At 40.7% G+C, this 23,157-nt stretch overlaps 1 protein-coding gene and 1 long non-coding RNA gene across 3 annotated transcripts; both read right to left on the reverse strand.

The window, feature by feature from the left end:
* Positions 1–805: 805 nt before the first annotated feature.
* Positions 806–3,327, reverse strand: LOC143284993 (uncharacterized). 2 transcript variants are annotated; one of them, XM_076592158.1, is made up of 2 exons: positions 3,276–3,327; positions 806–2,135 (listed from the first exon to the last, which is right to left on the reverse strand). In XM_076592158.1, exon 2 carries the CDS (start codon positions 2,101–2,103, stop codon positions 1,423–1,425), a length of 681 nt encoding a protein of 226 aa, XP_076448273.1. In that variant the 5' UTR covers positions 2,104–2,135; positions 3,276–3,327; the 3' UTR covers positions 806–1,422. The 2 variants fall into 2 exon arrangements, with proteins under 2 accessions (XP_076448273.1, XP_076448272.1); XM_076592157.1 differs by having other exon boundaries at positions 3,271–3,323.
* A 4,574-nt stretch (positions 3,328–7,901) lies between these two features.
* On the reverse strand, positions 7,902–15,504 carry LOC143284449 (uncharacterized). The gene is made up of 2 exons (XR_013055539.1): positions 13,481–15,504; positions 7,902–11,692 (listed from the first exon to the last, which is right to left on the reverse strand). It is a non-coding gene; the product is annotated as an uncharacterized LOC143284449 (long non-coding RNA).
* Positions 15,505–23,157: the final 7,653 nt, after the last annotated feature.

The raw sequence follows: 23,157 nt of genomic DNA on the forward strand, positions 1-23,157 counted from the left end.
GAGAGAGAGAGAGACTAAGACAGAGAGATAGACAGCGAGAGATCAGTTACTCATAGCACCCCCCCCCCCCCCCAACGCACAAAGATATTCAGTCACACGGGTACATGCTGTTAGAGAAAGGGATGGAAGGACTGTACAGATGTCCCTCAGTGCTCTAGCTGAAGACAGGCGAACTGAAAGGGGCGGGTCGGGGAGGGCAGTGGGTGAGTAGTGGGGTAGTGAGGCTATTGAAAGTAAAACTTTTTTATTTTCCTTCACTAATTGCAAATTAAACCTTCTGAAATCACTATTAAAAAAGTATGGGTCGTGCATGAACCACACGAGCTTTCGAGGGGTGACCACGTTTTTTCCTCTTTAAAAAGCATGGGTAATACACTACCCACACATGCGTCCGTGTGTAGTTAAAACGCCACCTTTAATTATTCGTTAACTAATAAATGATTTTTTTTTGTTTGTTTGTTGCAAAAGTTGGCCTTTCAGGTGTAGGAAGCATTTCTGAAATTTCGTAGAAAAAGATTAAGAATTGACCGAGATATTTCCGTTTTTGTACCCTTCTGGGTCCTGTACGACTCACGATAGCCAGCGAAGGTTAAGGGTCAAGGTTGCAAGGTTTATTATCTCCCTTGCATCGTCTGCAATGGGTCATGTGTTTGCATGTGTTTGGAAGCGTGCATGCACTGTATCAATGTGTACATGTTATGGGTTTATTTATTTACTTTTTGTTGTTTTTGTTGTTGCTATTTTCATATTTGATTCATGGCATTCTTTCCACATGTTTACAAATATATGTGCTGACATGCACCCAAATGTATCAATTATTTAATGGAAACTCAAACATAACATGAATAGGTTGTGTTTGAATCATATCCCATGTGGCACCAAACACTTGAACCATCTGATACAGGACAACAAGTAATGAAAACATACAAGGGTGGTGGGGGGTGGGGGGAATCCTCTGTTATACAATGAAGAAAATTAAAGCTTTCACAAAAATTCTGTATAAGCATTTCATTTCATATCTATCAACTTCTGTTTTCACCTTGGGATACACACTTAATCTTATTTGCAGAATGGTATTCAAATTTCAACAAAAAAGTAAACACTACTTGACCTTACAGCATTTAATCTGTTTCAACAAATCCATGCATGCAATTACACATACCAGCACCAATAATGAGAATCTTTAAAAGAAAATATATGAACTATCATGCCTGGGAAGCTCTTAATCTGGTACATTCATTACAAGACCATCTGAGTTCTGAAATATTCTTAAACCTCTTGAATTCTTATTCATGAGTTTAAAGTTTGAAACAAATTCTCCTGTAATGTGCCTTTCAACAACTAACAAACATAAAATGCTTCAACAGCAAACAGACATAAAATGTTGAAGTTAAAACAAAAACCAAAACATCACATTTTTTTTCATTCAACCTTCATCAGTCCATGTCTGCTCCAACCACTTATGATTTCCTCATCAGGGTAGCTGGTGCTCTGAAATGCTGGGCAGGACTCTCCAGCTTTGATGTACCTGTGCAATGCATCCAAACCTTCTGTAATTTCAAATTTCTGGAAATGTTTCCCAGCAACCTCAACATGTCGCAGTTTGGGCAGAAGAGAACAGTCCAAAGCACAAGGACTGTCACAAAGTAAGTATCTTCCATGTTCATCCGTCTTCAGAAATGCATCAAGTTTAGCCAGTTCATCTTCTAAGGCTTTCCTCAACGTTGGTATTGCTTCTTTGTCCTTATTTTTCAAAAACGCAGCTAGTTTGGGGAACACCCCAGAACATGCTTCTATGGCAGGACCACTGTAATCCACCTTTATATCTGGTTCTGGGAATTTGTTATCAATGTATTTCACAATAAGCTGAGAATTTGCAATCACTTCCTTGGTTTCACAGTCCACAAGAACAGGTACAGTGCCTTCTGGGTTGAGGGCAAGAAATTCTTTGGATTTGTTGTTGAAATCAACAGGGGTACGAATGTATTGATCTTGAGGGATCTTGAGTTGGGCCACCATGCTGACAAACTGACTGAAGGGGCAGTCTCCAATGCTCTTGCCATCACTGGCAGCCTTCACATAGATCTCAAATCTAGGACCCATGGTGTGCTGTGTTGTGTGAAGAAACTTGAAAACTGGAACATAAGGGAAAAAATAGTTATGAGAAAGCATCTTTCTTTGTGACTGCATGTGTATCATGTCATGTGTGCATGCATGTGTGATTCTGTGTGTAGATGAAGATTGAAAGGTTGTTGTATGTATCACTGTTCGTGAATAAAAATAACTGTTCACCACAACATAGGCACCCATCATTAACCAATTATATCCATTAGTGGCAAATAAAACACTGAATAGTACAGACAGACAGACAGACACACACACGCACACAATCTTCACACATAACTGCCCTCACATGTGAAAGGAATTATGAAAAATGTAATGGTTGCTCTGCATGCTTCTTTCACAGTTTCAGTAAACAATATGTAGATGCTTTCTGACATAATTCAGACAAAACACTTGGTTAAAGGAATCATATATTTTGGGGAAATCATATTATCATAAGACAAGTGAAATTATAGAATTTATATCATTATTGTAAGATAATAATTATCTTTTTTTCATCATCATTTGTTACTGTTGAATCAACGGCAGACTGGCACAGAGGGGAACAGTACTGAATTTACAAGTTTGAAGTAATGGAATGTGCATGTCACTATCACAGTACCCGATAAGAAAAGCGGTCAAGCAAGTTCCAAGCTAAGTGACCTGGAGGCAAAGGAATTCTTACCATGATATAAAAAATTAGTTCATCACAAAAATGAAGTGGTGGGGTGAGGAGGGAATGGGTAAGGGGGTGGTAGGTGGGGAGGGAATGGGTTTGGGGGTGGTAGGTGAGGAGGGGAGATGAAGTGGAATGGGTTAAAAGACAAAAACAAAGAACTTTTTAGAAGCTTTATGGATATAATATCTGTGCATGTTTTGTCCGTGTCATTATCATCTCATCTGCCCTGGGAGCAAGGTATAATCAAAAGAGAGGACAACCTTAAAGTAGTAGCCTGCCAAAACAAACTTTTTGAAAAAAAAAACTTTGTTCAAAGACTGGCGCGTTAAACTTTCCCTTTTCATACAAATGACAAATATTTTGTAAACCAAGTACATGCAATATTTAGCAGGACACTCAGTAATATTTCCTGAGTCACATCAGATGTGCTGTCACATGGGGACTTTCGTTTAACTGAGAAATAAATACACAAGGCTCTTGCTCCAAACCTGACAGTGAAACGATGCGTTGCGATGAGAGTCTCAGAGCAGCCGACATAAATGTTTTGGTGGAGTTGTCTTTTCCTCCAAGGGGGCGTAACTATAAATGATAGCACATTGCACACATCCCCGATGAAATTTTCGGCGAGGTTCAGTTTGATTTCGTTTGGTTAAAAACTCAACAGAAGTGAAAGTTAAACAGGTGAATAAACAACAACAGCAACAACAACAAAAAACAAAACAAAACAAAACAACAACAACAACAACAAAAAACAAAAACAAAAACAAAACAAACAAACAAATAACAACAACAACAACAACAAAACAGATATAGAAAAATACAGATTTGGGAGTTTGTTTTGGTTGAAGCAGATAATAAAGTATTTTGAATTGAACTGAAAAATAAAAGAGAACAATTGAATTGAGTTATATTTGATTTATAAATAAGCCTGCTGACAACAAAATTGCACACCACTTCAAAAATATTATAATAAACTGGTAAAAAAAAAAAAAAAAGAAGAAAAAAAAAGAAGAAGACTGAAGAAGAAAGGGAAAACATCTGACATTATACACGAAAAACCCGGGCTGAGTATCAGTGTGGATAAAGTGTCTTGAAAGAGGGAGAAACACCAATCAGGAATTAAAATGAAAGACAGAAAGCTATGTAACATATATGTAATAGACTGTGTTCCAATCTAACATTTTAATCATATAATTATAAGAGAGAGAGAGAGAGAGTAACGCGTCTCTCAGCGCCATGCATGTGTATTATACATTTGGCTTTCTGATAGTTAAGACACACGTGTGGACGCGTCAATCGATATATGGGAGCGTTTCGATACTCCCCCGGCCCGATAGTCCCCCGTACATGTGTGTTGGAAAGATATGGACAGAATCATTAAAGCATAAAATGTGTGTTCCAGAAGCACTATTAAAAAGGAATTAAAAAAGAGGAAACTAAATTGGTCAATTAATCAGTCTTTCCCATTACAAACAAATACAAACATAATTTCGTTAATCAAATTTCTATGTAATAATCACTGTGTATCGATTGAAACAGGACTGGTAAATTGAATTTCAAGAGAATACCATTTCTAAAAAAAACCCAAACCCAAAAACATATATACTGTGCCGGTGTGTGTGTGTGTGTGTGTGTGTGAGACCCAAGTCCGTATACATTGGGGTCAGCAGTGGTCAGTAGTCGGTGACAGTCAAAATTCTTTATTTCGAGGATACGAGATAGCGCTAGTGTGCTTATTTATTTAAAATTTTTTTTTTTTTTACATCCAGTCCCCGCCCTGAAAAGGATCTGCACTGCACAATATTAAATGAAAATAAAGGTGTTAATAGAAATACATAAGAGAGGGGAAAAATTTAAACTCTGAAATTAAGAGAGACTAGAGAGAGAGAGAGAGAGAGAGAGAGAGAGAGAGAGAGACTGAGACTCGGAGAGTGAAAAAAATCAGTTCAGTTACTCAAAGAGGTGTCACAGCATTCCGATTATCCAGGCGGACAAATCCATATACGGCACACCACATGTGCTTAGCAGATACCTGACCAGCAACAAAACCCAACGCGCTAAGTCTGGCCTTGAGGGAAAAGAAAAGAAAATATAAATAAGAAAATATTTTTTTAAGATAAGGAAGCAAATACAGACAAAAAAACAAAACAAAACAAAACAACAATAAAAAACAACAACCAAGCAAACAAACAAACAAACAAATAACAGAAACAAGACACCAGCCAAACGTCTGGCTAAGTTACGTGTGTTCGAAGGAGGAAGAGTGAGTATCGGCAAGCCGCTCAGATAAACAACAACAACAACAACAACAACAACAACACACACACACACACACACACAGAGTATTGTACTGAACTTGTTACCACCTTGTGATACACACGTCAGGTTCGTATGCACGTGTCAATCGCCCCCAAATATAGTGAGTCAGAAAGAGCTCAGCGGTGAAGATACCCAAACGCGTAGTACACAGCAATGCAGTAAAGTTTAACAATGAAAGTTGTGTGCTGCGTGTCCGGGTAGCTTGAAATCCGGTATATGCTGCGTGTATGGGTACCAAGAACACCGCCACATGCTGTGTGTGTAGGTATTATGAGCACTGCTGCATGCTGCCTCTACGAGCATCATTGACACCGCTGTATGCTATGAGTGTGGGTAGCATGAACACCGCTGTATGCTGCGTGTGTCTTTGTGCTGTCCCGCCTGGATTATTGTAACCCCCTACTTGTTGGTTCAGCCACCAACCTCATTGCTAGACTTTGGAAAGTCCAGAACTATGCTGTTCATTTTGTCTTTCGTTCCTGTAAATTTGATCACGTCTCTCCTCTCCTTCATACTTTACACTGGCTTACAGAATAAGAAAGAATTATTTACAAAGTCGTCTCTCTTTGTTTCAAGTCCACTGAGGCTTCTGGTCCACAGTATCTTTCTGATGTCATTCATCCTTACATACCCTCACGCCAACTCCGCTCTTCTTCTGACACCCGCATGCTTAGGATCCCCCCTGCTTGAACCAAAATGTATGGCCAACGCAGTTTTTCATACCAAGCCCCCTTTCTTTGGAATCAACTTCCTCAGCCTCTCCGTCTCTGTCACTCATCTTCGCTGCAATCTTTCAAACCCAGTCTGAAGACCCACCTTTTCTCCTCCAGATTAATTCTCAACAGCTCATCCGTTTCCAGTATGAACTAAAATGACAATTAGTGAGTGAGTGAGTTTTGATAGTTTCAGAATTTGTTGGTTGTAGTTTTGATTGTGTACTATTTATGATTGTGTGCTATGACTTGTGTGTGTGTGCGAGCGCGTGCGCTTGTGTGCATTGTGTGTGGGGTGGGTGGATGAATAGTTTTCAATGATGTTTGGTATCTTGTGGTCAATTTTTCCTTTTTGATAGTTACATACGTGTTCTGTAAATGCCTAGGGCCTATTTTCAAGATTAGGCGTAAATGCTCACAATAATAATAATAATACGTAGCCGAGCACCGCTGTATGCTGCGAATGTGGGTATCATGAGCAAAGCTATAATGTTGCGAGTGTGGGTATCTTGAGCACAGCTGAATGCTGCCTATATGGGTATCACTGGTACCGATATATGCTGCGTGTGTGGGTAACCGGAGCGTCGCTTTATGCTGCAGGAGTGGGTATCTTTCTGAGCACAACTAAGTGCTGCCTGTGTGTGTATTTTCTAGCACTGCTCCGTGCTGCATGTGTGGGTACCTTGATCACGGCTCACTGTGTGTGTGTGTGTGTGTGTGTGTGTGCGGCGTGTGTGCTCCTGCGCGCGCGCGCGCGGACCAAACTTAAGCAGTTATTTTGGAAGCATTCATTCCTTTCTGTCCAGACGAATTCTCTGGTAAGTTGGGAAACGGATGGGGTGTGCACACCTCTGTGTGTGTGTGTGTGTGTGTTTGTGTGTGTGCGTGCGTGTACGTGTGCGTGCATGTGTGAGCGTGCGTACGTGCGTGCATGTGTGTGCTTGCGTCAGCGAGCGTGCGCGTGCACGCGCGTGTTTGTGTGTGTGCGTGCGCGGCGGTTGTGCGTTCTTGTGTGTGTGTGTGTGCGCGTGTGTGCACGTGCATCAGCGTGCGTGCATGCGTGTGTGTGCTTGCGTCAGCGTGTTTGTGTGAGTGCGTGCACGCGTGCGTGTGTGCGGCGGCTTTGTGTATTTGCGTGCGTGTGTGTGTGTGTGTGTGTGTGTTAGTAGTACACCTTTCCCAATATATACCGATGAACGTCAGATATCTGGTTCGATCTTCTTTTGACAAACGTGTGTCTGGTTCGATCTTCTTTTGACAAACGTGTGTCTGGTTCGATCTTCTTTTGATGAGTAGTAGTAGTAGTAGGATGGGGACAAAGCAAGCTTTGAAGCATTCAAACAGTCCCTTCTTTGTTTCCTAACGAATTAATTTTGTAGAGATTTTGGTCCCTGTTCAACAGATGTGCGTCTTGTTCTGTCTTCTCTTGATAATGTGTGTCTGGTTCGATCTTTTGACGAATGTTTGTCGAATTAGTTCGATCTTCTTTTGAAGAATGTGTGTCTGGTTCGATCTTTTGACGAATGTTTGTCGATCTGGTTCGATCTTCTTTCAACGATAAACGTGTGTCTGGTTCGATTTTCTTTTATGTATGTATTCTGGTTCAATCTTCTTTAGAAATGGGTGTCTGGTTCGATCTTTTTGATGAATGTGTGTGTGTGTGTGTGTGTGTGTGTGTGTGTGTGTGTGTGTGTGTGTGTGTGTGAGCGAATAAAAAAGTCAAATTTGATGATCGGGACCAACAAAAAACAAACAAACAAAAAAACAGTCATGCAACACAACCGTCAGAGAGAGTAAAGACATGACAGTGGAGACAGGCAGACAGACACACAAAGAGAGAGAGAGAGAGAGTCAAACAGCCACCAAGAGAGACCTCCCAAGGGTCCTCCCACCTCCCTGTCCCCCGGAAAAAAAAGAAAGAAAGAAAAGAAAAGAAAGAAAAGAAAAAGCACAAAAAAGAAGAAAAAAAAAGAGTGGACAAGAGCAACCCCCCCAAAAAAAACAAACAAACAAAAAAAACCCTAAAAAACCCCCAAACCCAACAAAACCAATAACAACAACAAAAAAACCTACACAAAACTGAAAACCTCTTTTGCCTTTCTGTTTATTTGTGAAAATAAAGGTCAGACCTAGATCAGAAAGTCTGGCTGACGACAAGAATAATTTGTGAAAAGAAGACAATGAAGGGTGCCAGACAAAAGAGGGAGTTGTATGTGTACCACAGGACAACACAATGTTTAAAAAGTGGCCGACACAAACTCGACAGAACAAAACACCAGTGCAGCTGAACACATGTCATTAATTCTTCCTGTAGTCCACAGACATCTGTGTCAAAAGAGGGGTTGAGAGAGGTGCAGCAATGCGTAACTAGTTTTGTGCAAAAACGAGTTTGTTCATTTATATATAAAATAAAAATAAAAAAAATAAAAAAAAAGAAGAAGAAGAAGAAAAAAAAAAGACTGGGGCTTCAGGACGGTGTGGGGGTGGGGGTGGGAAAGACACATACACATAGAAGAAAACAGTTTCGTATTTGCAGTGCAAGAAACAACCTTGACAATTCTGTTGTTGTTGTTTTTGGAGGGGGATTGGGGGACTGCTAACTGTGAGGACACATCTACTGGGGGACTGCTAACTGTGAGGACACATGTACTGCTTGACACAGGAAAATCATTTCGTTCTGAAAGTGTGGGGAAAAAGAAAAAAGCTTTGGCCAACTTGTACTAATTTTTTGTTTTGTTTCATGGAGGTCAATAAAGAGAGACATAACAACTGTGACCAAGAGGCAGAACATTAAAAAAAAAAAGAAAAAAAAAAAAAGAAAAAGAAAAAAAAAAGAGAATAAGAATAAACAGTGTCCCAGCCACAAAGTCTCATTCTTAGAATGACGTTAAAAATACAACATTCACACTTGACCACGTAAGCCAAAATGAATATACTGAAATTCATAAACCAAATATCAAAATACAGCTACACAATACCAATATACAAATAGAAAATCTAAGTATCTCCAAAACAATCACAAGTTGCTGTAAAAAAAAAAAAAAAAAGCAGAAAAAAAAGAAGAAAAAAAGCAGAAAAAAAAGAAAAAGAAAGCTAAATGCATAATGAATCTGTATCACCCTATTCATGATTAAAAAACAAAAAACAAAACCAAACAAAACCCCAAACAAAAAGTTTTGCCCAAACTGAACATTATATTCCCCTTCTACAACATCTCTCAGGCATAAAATATTCACATTTGACTTGATCTCTTCAAGCACATTCCAAACTATTTTTACAACCAACAAAACTGGAAAGTAGCATAAAACAAAGTAAGGGCACTGAATTTTTTCTTAAACCCTCCCACAAAACTCACACACACAGAAGAGGGGGGAAAAAAAAAAAAAAAAAAAAAGAGAGAGAGAGAGAAGGAACACAACCTAACCAGCCAGTGCCCAGGAAAGTCACTATCACTCCACAACAAAAATCACATCAAAAGTAAACACAGGCATATAGTGCTGGAAACTGATGGGTGTTGGAATGTGTCACCAAATCATAAAACATGAAAATGGACATGTTTCCTGCACCCCCTCTGAATATTAACCATGGTAAAAACAACAATAATAACAATAACAACAACAATAATAATAGCACATCTAGTAGTAGTAGTAGTAACAATACTACAACTACTAATAATAATGATCAATAGAAACAGATGGCTGATAAAAAAAAAAGAAAGAAAGAGAAGTTTTAATTATACTCCCTGTTAACCGTTAAACAGACATAGGATGACAAGCCATTACACAGCTCAACTACATACATCGTGCTTAAAAATCACACAAAAAGCAAAAAAACCCTGAAGTTATAACTGCTAAACAGTATCTTCACTGTCTCTTTTACATGCTGAAAGAAATCAGATACACTGATACAGCTGATCAAGGCAAACTGATTCTGTGATGTACCACAGCACCAAGCTTGAAGTACATGGACTTGCCTGTGCACTTTCACTATTGTGTGCTGAAGGAAATGGAAAAAAAACAACAACAGCACACATATGCAGTCACAAACAAAGCCATCACAAGTCTACAGTGGGATTCCAAGCATGATTTTCTTCCACACAATGCAGCTTCTTTTGTTGGTGAGTGTATCACCACATAGATGGCAGAGTATGCACACTGATTTTCTGATGCCCAGTGAAAATGGAAGACATCAAAACTGTATTTGGAGTGATGGCAGTAGGTATGTAATGCTAATCCTAAGAGACTGGACATGTCACATAGAAAATGTACCTTTAGTTCAGAAAGAACATTACTGAGTGCACACAAAGGTCATCAGCAATGGCAATTTTTATCATTGTGCACTTGCACTTTATCAAAAAAACAAAACAAAACAAAAAAAAAACTTAATTGGTGACAAAGTTAAGTCTTCTATGAATTACTTTGTTTTCTTCCCAGCCAGTCAACCTCGTGTGTGTGTGTGTGTGTGTGTGTGTGTGTGTGTGTGTGTGTGCATGCATGCTTGTGCATGTAAGAGATAGAGAGAGAAATGGGGGAGAAGAATAGGGGGCTGAGAATGTTAAGAAAGGACGGGAAAGGGGGGGACAGTTACATACCTGTGTTTCCATGCTGTCATCTGTCACATCTCACCCCTATCCCAGACACAGCAGCAAACAGAGAGTCAGGCAAGGAGGGAGGGGGCGTTATAAAAATGCCATTATTGGTATTCTTACTCCAACTTTAAAAAATGTCTGAAAGCTATTTCATATGATGCACATTGTGCCTGTTATATTTAGTAGTAGAAAAAAAATGCAGTGTCATTTTTATTCTATTACAGTAATAATGTAAACTGACAACTGTTGATTACTCTATCAAATACTGATGCAAATTCAACAGATCAGAACTGGAAACCAAAACCAACAGAATTCTGCTCTGAACCCTGCACAATAAGCTGCTTGAAATTTAGAGAGGAGAAAAAAAAAGTAAACAATATTTTACCAAAATTCTTATTTCTATGTTGAGAAAATAAACTATGTGACTAGTCTGCATGTTGTGTACACACGCATACAGTAGTGTTCAGGCTGTTAGGATGAGTCATGTGCCTTACTGTGGCTTGGGGATAGGATCAGTCATGTGCCTTACTGTGGCTTGGGGATAGGATGAGTCATGTGCCTTACTGTGGCTTGGGGATAGGATGAGTCATGTGCCTTATTGTGGCTTGGGGATAGGATCAGTCATGTGCCTTACTGTGGCTTGGGGATAGGATCAGTCATGTGCCTTATTGTGGCTTGGGGATAGGATGAGTCATGTGCCTTACTGTGGCTTGGGGATAGGATGAGTCATGTGCCTTACTGTGGCTTGGGGATAGGATGAGTCATGTGCCTTATTGTGACTTGGGGATAGGGTCAGTCATGTGCCTTACTGTGGCTTGGGGATAGGATGAGTCATGTGCCTTATTGTGGCTTGGGGATAGGATGAGTCATGTGCCTTACTGTGGCTTGGGGATAGGATCAGTCATGTGCCTTACTGTGGCTTGGGGATTTATGTTACCTGCTCATTAATAAGCAGGATCCTGATGAACAACATCTTTTGTCATATTTTCTCTTCACTTTTAACCTTGTGAGAAAACAAAATTTGTGAGATTATAATATTTCTGACAGGAAAAAAAAGGGATTCCATTCTAACAGTATGCAGGCTGAACTCTGTTTCCAACAAAATAGTCACAACAAAAACTTTATACATTTGAAAAATGCAGTCTTATGATAATATGTACACCATTTTCAATTGTTGCATGTGTGTGCTTCAAAGTATAAATGGTGTGAATGGCGAAGACAATACTTCAAAAATACAATCACATCATATATACATCTGTCAATGAAGGAAATAGTCATGAGAAATGTGACCTAATCACTCTGACAGGACTGAAGGGTCACTCTGTGGCAGTGCCACACACAACAAAACAACAGTCACTGGTGACACCAAGAGAAATGATGTGACCTAATCACTCTGACAGGACTGAAGGGTAACTCTGTGGCAGTGCCACACACAACAAAACAACAGTCACTGGTGACACCAAGAGAAATGATGTGACCTAATCACTCTGACAGGACTGAAGGGTAACTCTGTGGCAGTGCCACACACAACAAAACAACAGTCACTGGTGACACCAAGAGAAATGATGTGACCTAATCACTCTGACAGGACTGAAGGATCACTCTGTGGCAGTGCCACACACAACAAAACAACAGTCACTGGTGATACCAAGAGAAATGATGTGACCTAATCACTCTGACAGGACTGAAGGATCACTCTGTGGCAGTGCCACACACAACAAAACAACAGTCACTGGTGACACCAAGAGAAATGATGTGACCTAATCACTCTGACAGGACTGAAGGATCACTCTGTGGCAGTGCCACACACAACAAAACAACAGTCACTGGTGACACCAAGAGAAATGATGTGACCTAATCACTCTGACAGGACTGAAGGGTAACTCTGTGGCAGTGCCACACACAACAAAACAACAGTCACTGGTGACACCAAGAGAAATGATGTGACCTAATCACTCTGACAGGACTGAAGGGTAACTCTGTGGCAGTGCCACACACAACAAAACAACAGTCACTGGTGACACCAAGAGAAATGATGTGACCTAATCACTCTGACAGGACTGAAGGGTAACTCTGTGGCAGTGCCACACACAACAAAACAACAGTCACTGGTGACACCAAGAGAAATGATGTGACCTAATCACTCTGACAGGACTGAAGGATCACTCTGTGGCAGTGCCACACACAACAAAACAACAGTCACTGGTGACACCAAGAGAAATGATGTGACCTAATCACTCTGACAGGACTGAAGGATCACTCTGTGGCAGTGCCACACACAACAAAACAACAGTCACTGGTGACACCAAGAGAAATGATGTGACCTAATCACTCTGACAGGACTGAAGGATCACTCTGTGGCAGTGCCACACACAACAAAACAACAGTCACTGGTGACACCAAGAGAAATGATGTGACCTAATCACTCTGACAGGACTGAAGGATCACTCTGTGGCAGTGCCACACACAACAAAACAACAGTCACTGGTGACACCAAGAGAAATGATGTGACCTAATCACTCTGACAGGACTGAAGGGTAACTCTGTGGCAGTGCCACACACAACAAAAACAACAGTCACTGGTGACACCAAGAGAAATGATGTGACCTAATCACTCTGACAGGACTGAAGGATCACTCTGTGGCAGTGCCACACACAACAAAACAACAGTCACTGGTGATACCAAGAGAAATGATGTGACCTAATCACTCTGACAGGACTGAAGGGTAACTCTGTGGCAGTGCCACACACAACAAAAACAACAGTCACTGGTGACACCAAGAGAAATGATGTGACCTAATCACTCTGACAGGACTGAAGGATCACTCTGTGGCAGTGCCACACACAACAAAACAACAGTCACTGGTGACACCAAGAGAAATGATGTGACCTAATCACTCTGACAGGACTGAAGGATCACTCTGTGGCAGTGCCACACACAACAAAACAACAGTCACTGGTGACACCAAGAGAAATGATGTGACCTAATCACTCTGACAGGACTGAAGGATCACTCTGTGGCAGTGCCACACACAACAAAACAACAGTCACTGGTGACACCAAGAGAAATGATGTGACCTAATCACTCTGACAGGACTGAAGGATCACTCTGTGGCAGTGCCACACACAACAAAAACAACAGTCACTGGTGACACCAAGAGAAATGATGTGACCTAATCACTCTGACAGGACTGAAGGATCACTCTGTGGCAGTGCCACACACAACAAAACAACAGTCACTGGTGATACCAAGAGAAAAACAAAACAAACCAAAAAAGAAATTACTTTTGGACTTTCAAATAAAATGGATGTGAGTTGGATAAAATGTCACCTGAATAAATTATGTTATCGACTTATTGTGTATTTTAGAACACTGTAAATTTGAATTTTGAAAACAAAAAGTATGAAAAATACTTGAACTGAAAAAAAAAATGACTCGTACATTCAGTATCAGTATCAGTAGCTCAAGGAGGTGTCACTGCGTTCGGACAAATCCATATTTGCTACACCACATCTGTCAAGCAGATGCCTGACCAGTAGCGCAACCCAACACGCTTAGTCAGGCCTGGAAAGAAAAAAAACAAACCAACAAAAAACAAAAATGTAATTCATTGATTGGACATTGTGTATATTGTCGAAGTGTAATCAACTCAAGGGATAACATTAATAACAGCTATGAGGCAAACAAGGCCAGTAAATGTACCCTATAGCACTACACTGTGATAAAAGAAATATACAAGGAACAAAAAAAAGAAGAGAAAAATAATTTTCATTTCTGTTTGAAGTTGATTAATACCCTATACATTTGTCCAACAAAAAGATGGTGTTGAAGATGAAACGAAGAATGTGAGAACAAGAACAAGAGGGAAAACAGCATCCAAAACATACTGGAGTGTATTTGGGGAAGCAATGAGAAAAGGATCTAAACTCATTCACAGTCATACTTTCAAACAAAAATGAACAGCCCTTACAGAGATATTCAGCAAATTGTTATACACTGATCAAAGAAACCATTATTTTGAAAACCAGTTTTAATGAATGAGACTGGTTCCCTCTGTCCATCCTTGTCCAAGTTTCCAGTCGTTCACAACTCTCCAGGGCTGTTGACACTCACTGTCATTATTCTATCTGTTTAGCCATTTTCTGAAACTTTAATAACAAAAAAGCACGGCAGCACTAAATTCAACAGACCAATCTGTTTTCAAGCTCTGTCCCACACATCACAAGAAAACACCCTTTTTCATGTTGTATCTCCTACATCCAAACCCAACAGTAAGGTTTTCTCCAGGAGAAAGAAACTGGGAAGACATCAACCCAGCCATTATCAACCAGTAACTGATCACAGTCCACTACAGCTTCTTCAACAATTACTTTCAAGCTTGACAGACATCAGGGCACAGCTTCAAACAACTGTGATACACACATGCCTATTTTTGAGAAAGTGAATGCTGCCATGTCAAGGTGATGCCGGCTTTCATTGTGCACAGTGTTGAGGAATTTCCCTGTTGACACTTCGTTTCTGTCAATCACCGTTGTACCCTTCACCCTCACCATGTTGGCAGCCACTTACAATTTTGGGTCAGTGTTCAGATGAACAGACAAAATAAAATGAAAAAGGGTTAATACAATGCTTGCAGACAAGCAATGCAGCACTTGTACAAACTGTTTCATTTTGCACACACAAAAAATCACCAAGAATATATGAAAAGTGAAAAGCAGAGATGACAAACTGAAAGAGGGACCACTAGTTAAATCAGCACCCCCTGTGCATAACATTCACTAACTTCATCACACTTTTCATCATAATGCTACAACTGCCACCAATCAATACAATCATCTTTATTCCTATGTAAGCAGTAATGCAATGAATACTTCACAGAACAATTTCATCAAAGTTTAACCACTAACGAGAAAGGTTGAAAACAGCTGATCATATAATTGGGATGAAACAAGACTACTTCACTTAATAGGTATCGATGTATTATAAAGATATTTATTTCAATATATAAATCTCTTAATAGATATTACATTGCTAATGATGCAGCATAAACCATCTAATCTGACATTCACCTGTCCAATGTAATATTGAAATGATATGCAAATTTTGCTTAATATGAGCCCCCCCCACCCACACCCCCCTTTAAAAAAACCCAAACCAAACAAACCAACAACTAATTTTGACATTTTGACATCACCGACGAAAAATACCCAACACACTACCTTCCTCATGAAATATAATGATGTAAAACAAAGTCATTTTCATCCAAATATATGTTACCAGTGTTTACAGTATCTCCACCAAAAAATACTTCCAACTGCTATCAAAGAAAGGAACCAAAACAAGCCACAAAGACAGAAAGATACCAGGTTCAACCTTGAAGTAAGACGCCAGACAAAACACAGGTCAAGTCTAGACTGTTTACATGAACAGCACTCAGCAAACAGAAGACAAAACACAGGTCAAGTCTAGACTGTTTACATGAACAGCACTCAGCAAACAGAAGACAAAACACAGGTCAAGTCTAGACTGTTTACATGAACAGCACTCAGCAAACAGAAGACAAAACACAGGTCAAGTCTAGACTGTTTACATGAACAGCACTCAGCAAACAGAAGACAAAACACAGGTCAAGTCTAGACTGTTTACATGAACAGCACTCAGCAAACAGAAGACAAAAGAACTTTGAGTGGAATGTTAACCAAAATGAATCACACAATACTATAAACGAAACCAACACACATTTTAAAAAAATGTGGCAAGTACAGCCCCCCCCCCCAAAAAAAAAATTTTTTTTTAGCAGGTTAAAAATGTTAAACAGTAATGTTGCTCATCTAAGAAGGGCATATAATAAGGTTAATAGGGTAATGATTATCTATTTACTTATGTTGCATGTATTCTCAGTCAAACATATATTTGAAAATCTACACTGATCTGTGTCAGACTTGTATACTGAAACACATACCTTTACATTTAACTGCTACTTAACATTTCTGTTCACTGGAAATATACTACCCAAAATACACAGCACTGGTGATCAGTAAGAGATAGTGGAAAAAAGTCCAATGGACAAACCAGCTGTCTAAAGTGTGAAATGGAAAGAAAGAGGAGAGGGAGAAACAAGAGACAAGACATGACCAGCCTGTAAGGGCAGGGACAGCACACGTACAGAACACGCTGCTTTCTCTCCTATTCACATACAGAACACACTGCTTTCTCTCCTATTCACGTACAGAACACGCTGCTTTCTCTCCTATTCACATACAGAACACACTGCTTTCTCTCCTATTCACGTACAGAACACGCTGCTTTCTCTCCTATTCACATACAGAACACACTGCTTTCTCTCCTATTCACGTACAGAACACGCTGCTTTCTCTCCTATTCACATACAGAACACACTGCTTTCTCTCCTATTCACGTACAGAACACAACTGCCTTCCTCTCTCTATTCACATACAGAACACACTGCTTTCTCTCCTATTCATGTACAGAACACGCTGCTTTCTCTCCTATTCACATACAGAACACACTGCTTTCTCTCCTATTCACGTACAGAACACACTGCTTTCTCTCCTATTCACATCCATCATGCCAGACTCATTCAGCAGTTGGACATTGGACATTTGACTACCTCCATCTCCAACAACACAAGGGATCATTTTTGTGACTCCATGTAAGGGACGTACACACACACAACTGGTGAGCTTTGTGGTGCTGCTGAAAACTGCTGAAGGCCAGAGTTCTCCAACAGAAGGCAAGGTGGCTGTGATGCTGGGATCTTTTGTGCTTTCATGGTTCTACTTCCGTTCACACACATTCTATGGGAACCCCCGAGAGATTCCTCTCCCCTTTCTGGACTAGAAACAACTTGATGACAAAAAGGAGCCATGAAATGAGCTTCTCAGTCACAAGAAAATAGGAAATACTTTAACAATGATACAGTATACGTGTGTGCACACATGCGCATGTATGTGTGTGTGAGTAGGCAGGCACCATTGCACATATTAAAGAACCTTTATACTATTACCCTTACAAAATTTTTTTTTTTCACTTCTCTTGCCTTTCCCCCCTTTAGGATGTTGGGAAGTCAACAATGAACTTACATTTATGGCTGCACAAAACTTACAATAACATATCTCAAGGATTCAAGTAGTGTTTTAATCAATTACACAATACAATTTTTCAGGGGGCAACTTTTTCCTCCAAAATGGTGAGCAATGCTGAGCACATTACGGAAGCACAAACATGAGGTGTTAAGTAGAACAACCACCAGGTATCAGCTGTTTAATGAGACTTCAACTGGCAAGTTACCTGATTAAGAATCTTGGTATTCAGAACATGAATCATTGACCAAATGAATGATACAAGAAAATTTCATCATCAAAAAGTGTGAAGCACTTCTAGAAACAGGCATTATCCAAATGTCACCAACACAAAGGTCATTATTTGATAGGTCAAAAGAAAGCAATTTCATTTGAGTCACTGATATTCATATGACACATGCTCTGGCCAATTAACTTGATGTATTTTGACAGGGACTGAGGCTGACACAGGTCTGTTGGTCAGGTGCTAAGATTATAAACTGATGGGAACATGACCATGGTTTGTCATTTCCCCTACCCCACTCCAAGGAACATGGCCAAATATGGGCATGGTTTGTCGTGTTTACTCCCCATAACATGGCCAAACATGGTCATGGTTTGCAGTATCCCATAGCACTGCCACATTCATGAATATGCTAACACCTCATGATCACTGTGAATACGCTAACACCTAATGATCACTGTGAATACGCTAACACCTAATGATCACTGTGAATACGCTAACACCTAATGACCACTGTCAATATGCTAACACCTAATGACCACTGTGAATACGCTAACACCTAATGATCACTGTCAATATGCTAACACCTAATGATCACTGTGAATACGCTAACACCTAATGATCACTGTCAATATGCTAACACCTAATGATCACTGTGAATACGCTAACACCTAATGATCACTGTCAATATGCTAACACCTAATGACCACTGTGAATACGCTAACACCTCATGACCACTGTGAATACGCTAACACCTAATGATCACTGTCAATATGCTAACACCTAATGACCACTGTGAATACGCTAACACCTCATGACCACTGTGAATACGCTAACACCTAATGATCACTGTGAATACGCTAACACCTAATGATCACTGTCAATATGCTAACACCTAATGACCACTGTCAATATGCTAACACCTAATGACCACTGTCAATATGCTAACACCTAATGATCACTGTCAATATGCTAACACCTAATGACCACTGTGAATACGCTAACACCTAATGATCACTGTCAATATATCCTAACACCTAATGATCACTGTGAATACGCTAACACCTAATGATCACTGTGAATACGCTAACACCTAATGACCACTGTGAATACGCTAACACCTAATGATCACTGTCAATACGCTAACACCTAATGATCACTGTCAATATGCTAACACCTAATGACCACTGTGAATACGCTAACACCTAATGATCACTGTCAATACGCTAACACCTAATGATCACTGTCAATATGCTAACACCTAATGACCACTGTCAATACGCTAACACCTAATGATCACTGTCAATATGCTAACACCTAATGATCACTGTGAATACGCTAACACCTAATGATCACTGTCAATATGCTAACACCTCATGATCACTGTCAATATGCTAACACCTAATGATCACTGTCAATACGCTAACACCTAATGATCACTGTCAATACGCTAACACCTCATGATCACTGTCAATATATCCTAACACCTCATGATCACTGTCAATATGCTAACACCTAATGATCACTGTGAATACGCTAACACCTAATGATCACTGTGAATATGCTAACACCTCATGATCACTGTCAATATCCTAACACCTAATGACCACTGTGAATACGCTAACACCTCATGACCACTGTGAATACGCTAACACCTAATGATCACTGTCAATATGCTAACACCTCATGATCACTGTCAATATATCCTAACACCTCATGATCACTGTCAATATATCCTAACACCTAATGATCACTGTCAATACGCTAACACCTCATGATCACTGTCAATATGCTAACACCTCATGATCACTGTCAATATCCTAACACCTAATGATCACTGTCAATATATCCTAACACCTAATGATCACTGTCAATATCCTAACACCTCATGATCACTGTCAATATGCTAACACCTAATGATCACTGTCAATATGCTAACACCTAATGATCACTGTCAATATGCTAACACCTAATGATCACTGTCAATATGCTAACACCTCATGATCACTGTCAATATGCTAACACCTCATGATCACTGTCAATATGCCCTAACACCTAATGATCACTGTCAATATATCCTAACACCTAATGATCACTGTCAATATCCTAACACCTAATGATCACTGTCAATATGCTAACACCTAATGATCACTGTCAATATATCCTAACACCTAATGATCACTGTCAATACGCTAACACCTAATGATCACTGTCAATATGCTAACACCTAATGATCACTGAACAATCACTTTCAGTTCCCTTTTGTTTCTTTTTCTTCTCTGTTCGTAGGTTGCAACTCCCAAGTTCACTTGTATATACAAGTGGGCTTTTACATAATTATATGACCATTTTGTACCCCACCAGGTAGGCAGCCATACTCCACTTTTGAGGGTGTGCATGCTGGGCACGTTCTTGTTTCCATAACCCACTCAACACTAACATGGATTACAGGATTTTTAACATGTGTATTTGATCTTCTGCATGCATATTACGCACAAAGGGAGTTCAGGCACTGGCATACATCTACATACATGATGACCTGGGAGATACGAAAACTCTTCAACCAGATGCACTGATACCAGGGACTGAACACAGGAGACTTGGGGCAAGAATCTCTACACCATCAGCCACTGCACGTGTCTTTTGGTTTTAATAAAGAAGAGAAGAAGAAGAGAAGGAGAAGAAGAAAAGCACTGTCAATGCTTTACCTTTACAAATACCTGCTGGTAAAAATGAGTGAACACCATATGCCTGGACCCAAACAACAACTATGCCTGTTTGAACACTCCTCCCATACAACCATGCTCTCAAAGCAAACAGAAGTGGAAAACCAATTTTCTGAGTGATATCTGGATTTAGCTGGGACCCTCTTGGTTCTTGAGCAACCGCTCCTTTCCACAACTGCACAACCTGTAGTCACCATGCAACACCAAAAAACCTGACACATAATCCTAACTTTTTACATATAAAGTAAATTTAATATGTTTCCTCCTTTATTTTTACTTCCAAACCACCTTCTTCAAAACCTGTTGTTTCTTTTTTCAAGTAAAGTATGAAAGACATGGAAAAGATGTCAGTTTGTGAAAACTATTTCCATTTCTTTCACAGTCCATGTTTGTGGTACTCTCTGGGGACCAGGACAGTGAGACATCTTTCACAGTCCATGTTTGTGGTACTCTCTGGGGACCAGGACAGTTAGACATCTTTCACAGTCCATGTTAGTGGTACTCTCTGGGGACCAGGACAGTTAGACATCTTTCACAGTCCATGTTTGTGGTACTCTCTGGGGACCAGGACAGACATCTTTCACAGTCCATGTTTGTGGTACTCTCTGGGGACCAGGACAGACATCTTTCACAGTCCATGTTTGTGGTACTCTCTGGGGACCAGGACAGACATCTTTCACAGTCCATGTTTGTGGTACTCTTTGGGGACCAGGACAGTGAGACATCTTTCACAGTCCATGTTTGTGGTACTCTTTGAGGACCAGGACAGTGAGACATCTTTCACAGTCCATGTTTGTGGTACTCTCTGGGGACCAGGACAGACATCTTTCACAGTCCATGTTTGTGGTACTCTCTGGGGACCAGGACAGTGAGACATCTTTCACAGTCCATGTTTGTGGTACTCTCTGGGGACCAGGACAGACATCTTTCACAGTCCATGTTTGTGGTACTCTCTGGGGACCAGGACAGACATCTTTCACAGTCCATGTTTGTGGTACTCTTTGGGGACCAGGACAGACATCTTTCACAGTCCATGTTTGTGGTACTCTTTGGGGACCAGGACAGACATCTTTCACAGTCCATGTTAGTGGTACTCTCTGGGGACCAGGACAGTGAGACATCTTTCACAGTCCATGTTTGTGGTACTCTCTGGGGACCAGGACAGACATCTTTCACAGTCCATGTTAGTGGTACTCTTTGAGGACCAGGACAGTTAGACATCTTTCACAGTCCATGTTTGTGGTACTCTTTGGGGACCAGGACAGACGTCTTTCACAGTCCATGTTTGTGGTACTCTTTGGGGACCAGGACAGACATCTTTCACAGTCCATGTTAGTGGTACTCTCTGGGGACCAGGACAGTTAGACATCTTTCACAGTCCATGTTTGTGGTACTCTTTGGGGACCAGGACAGACATCTTTCACAGTCCATGTTTGTGGTACTCTTTGGGGACCAGGACAGACATCTTTCACAGTCCATGTTAGTGGTACTCTCTGGGGACCAGGACAGTTAGACATCTTTCACAGTCCATGTTTGTGGTACTCTTTGGGGACCAGGACAGTGAGACATCTTTCACAGTCCATGTTTGTGGTACTCTTTGGGGACCAGGACAGACATCTTTCACAGTCCATGTTTGTGGTACTCTCTGGGGACCAGGACAGTGAGACATCTTTCACAGTCCATGTTTGTGGTACTCTTTGGGGACCAGGACAGTGAGACATCTTTCACAGTCCATGTTTGTGGTACTCTCTGGGGACCAGGACAGACATCTTTCACAGTCCATGTTTGTGGTACTCTTTGGGGACCAGGACAGACATCTTTCACAGTCCATGTTTGTGGTACTCTCTGGGGACCAGGACAGACATCTTTCACAGTCCATGTTTGTGGTACTCTTTGGGGACCAGGACAGACATCTTTCACAGTCCATGTTTGTGGTACTCTTTGGGGACCAGGACAGACATCTTTCACAGTCCATGTTAGTGGTACTCTCTGGGGACCAGGACAGTGAGACATCTTTCACAGTCCATGTTTGTGGTACTCTCTGGGGACCAGGACAGTGAGACATCTTTCACAGTCCATGTTTGTGGTACTCTTTGGGGACCAGGACAGTGAGACATCTTTCACAGTCCATGTTTGTGGTACTCTCTGGGGACCAGGACAGACATCTTTCACAGTCCATGTTTGTGGTACTCTCTGGGGACCAGGACAGACATCTTTCACAGTCCATGTTTGTGGTACTCTCTGGGGACCAGGACAGACATCTTTCACAGTCCATGTTTGTGGTACTCTTTGGGGACCAGGACAGACATCTTTCACAGTCCATGTTTGTGGTACTCTCTGGGGACCAGGACAGACATCTTTCACAGTCCATGTTTGTGGTACTCTTTGGGGACCAGGACAGTTAGACATCTTTCACAGTCCATGTTTGTGGTACTCTTTGAGGACCAGGACAGTTAGACATCTTTCACAGTCCATGTTAGTGGTACTCTTTGGGGACCAGGACAGTGAGACATCTTTCACAGTCCATGTTTGTGGTACTCTTTGGGGACCAGGACAGTTAGACATCTTTCACAGTCCATGTTTGTGGTACTCTTTGAGGACCAGGACAGTTAGACATCTTTCACAGTCCATGTTTGTGGTACTCTTTGGGGACCAGGACAGTGAGACATCTTTCACAGTCCATGTTTGTGGTACTCTTTGGG

Source organism: Babylonia areolata, chromosome 8 (assembly GCF_041734735.1).
Source record: "Babylonia areolata isolate BAREFJ2019XMU chromosome 8, ASM4173473v1, whole genome shotgun sequence".
NCBI classification, from domain to species: domain Eukaryota; kingdom Metazoa; phylum Mollusca; class Gastropoda; order Neogastropoda; family Buccinidae; genus Babylonia; species Babylonia areolata.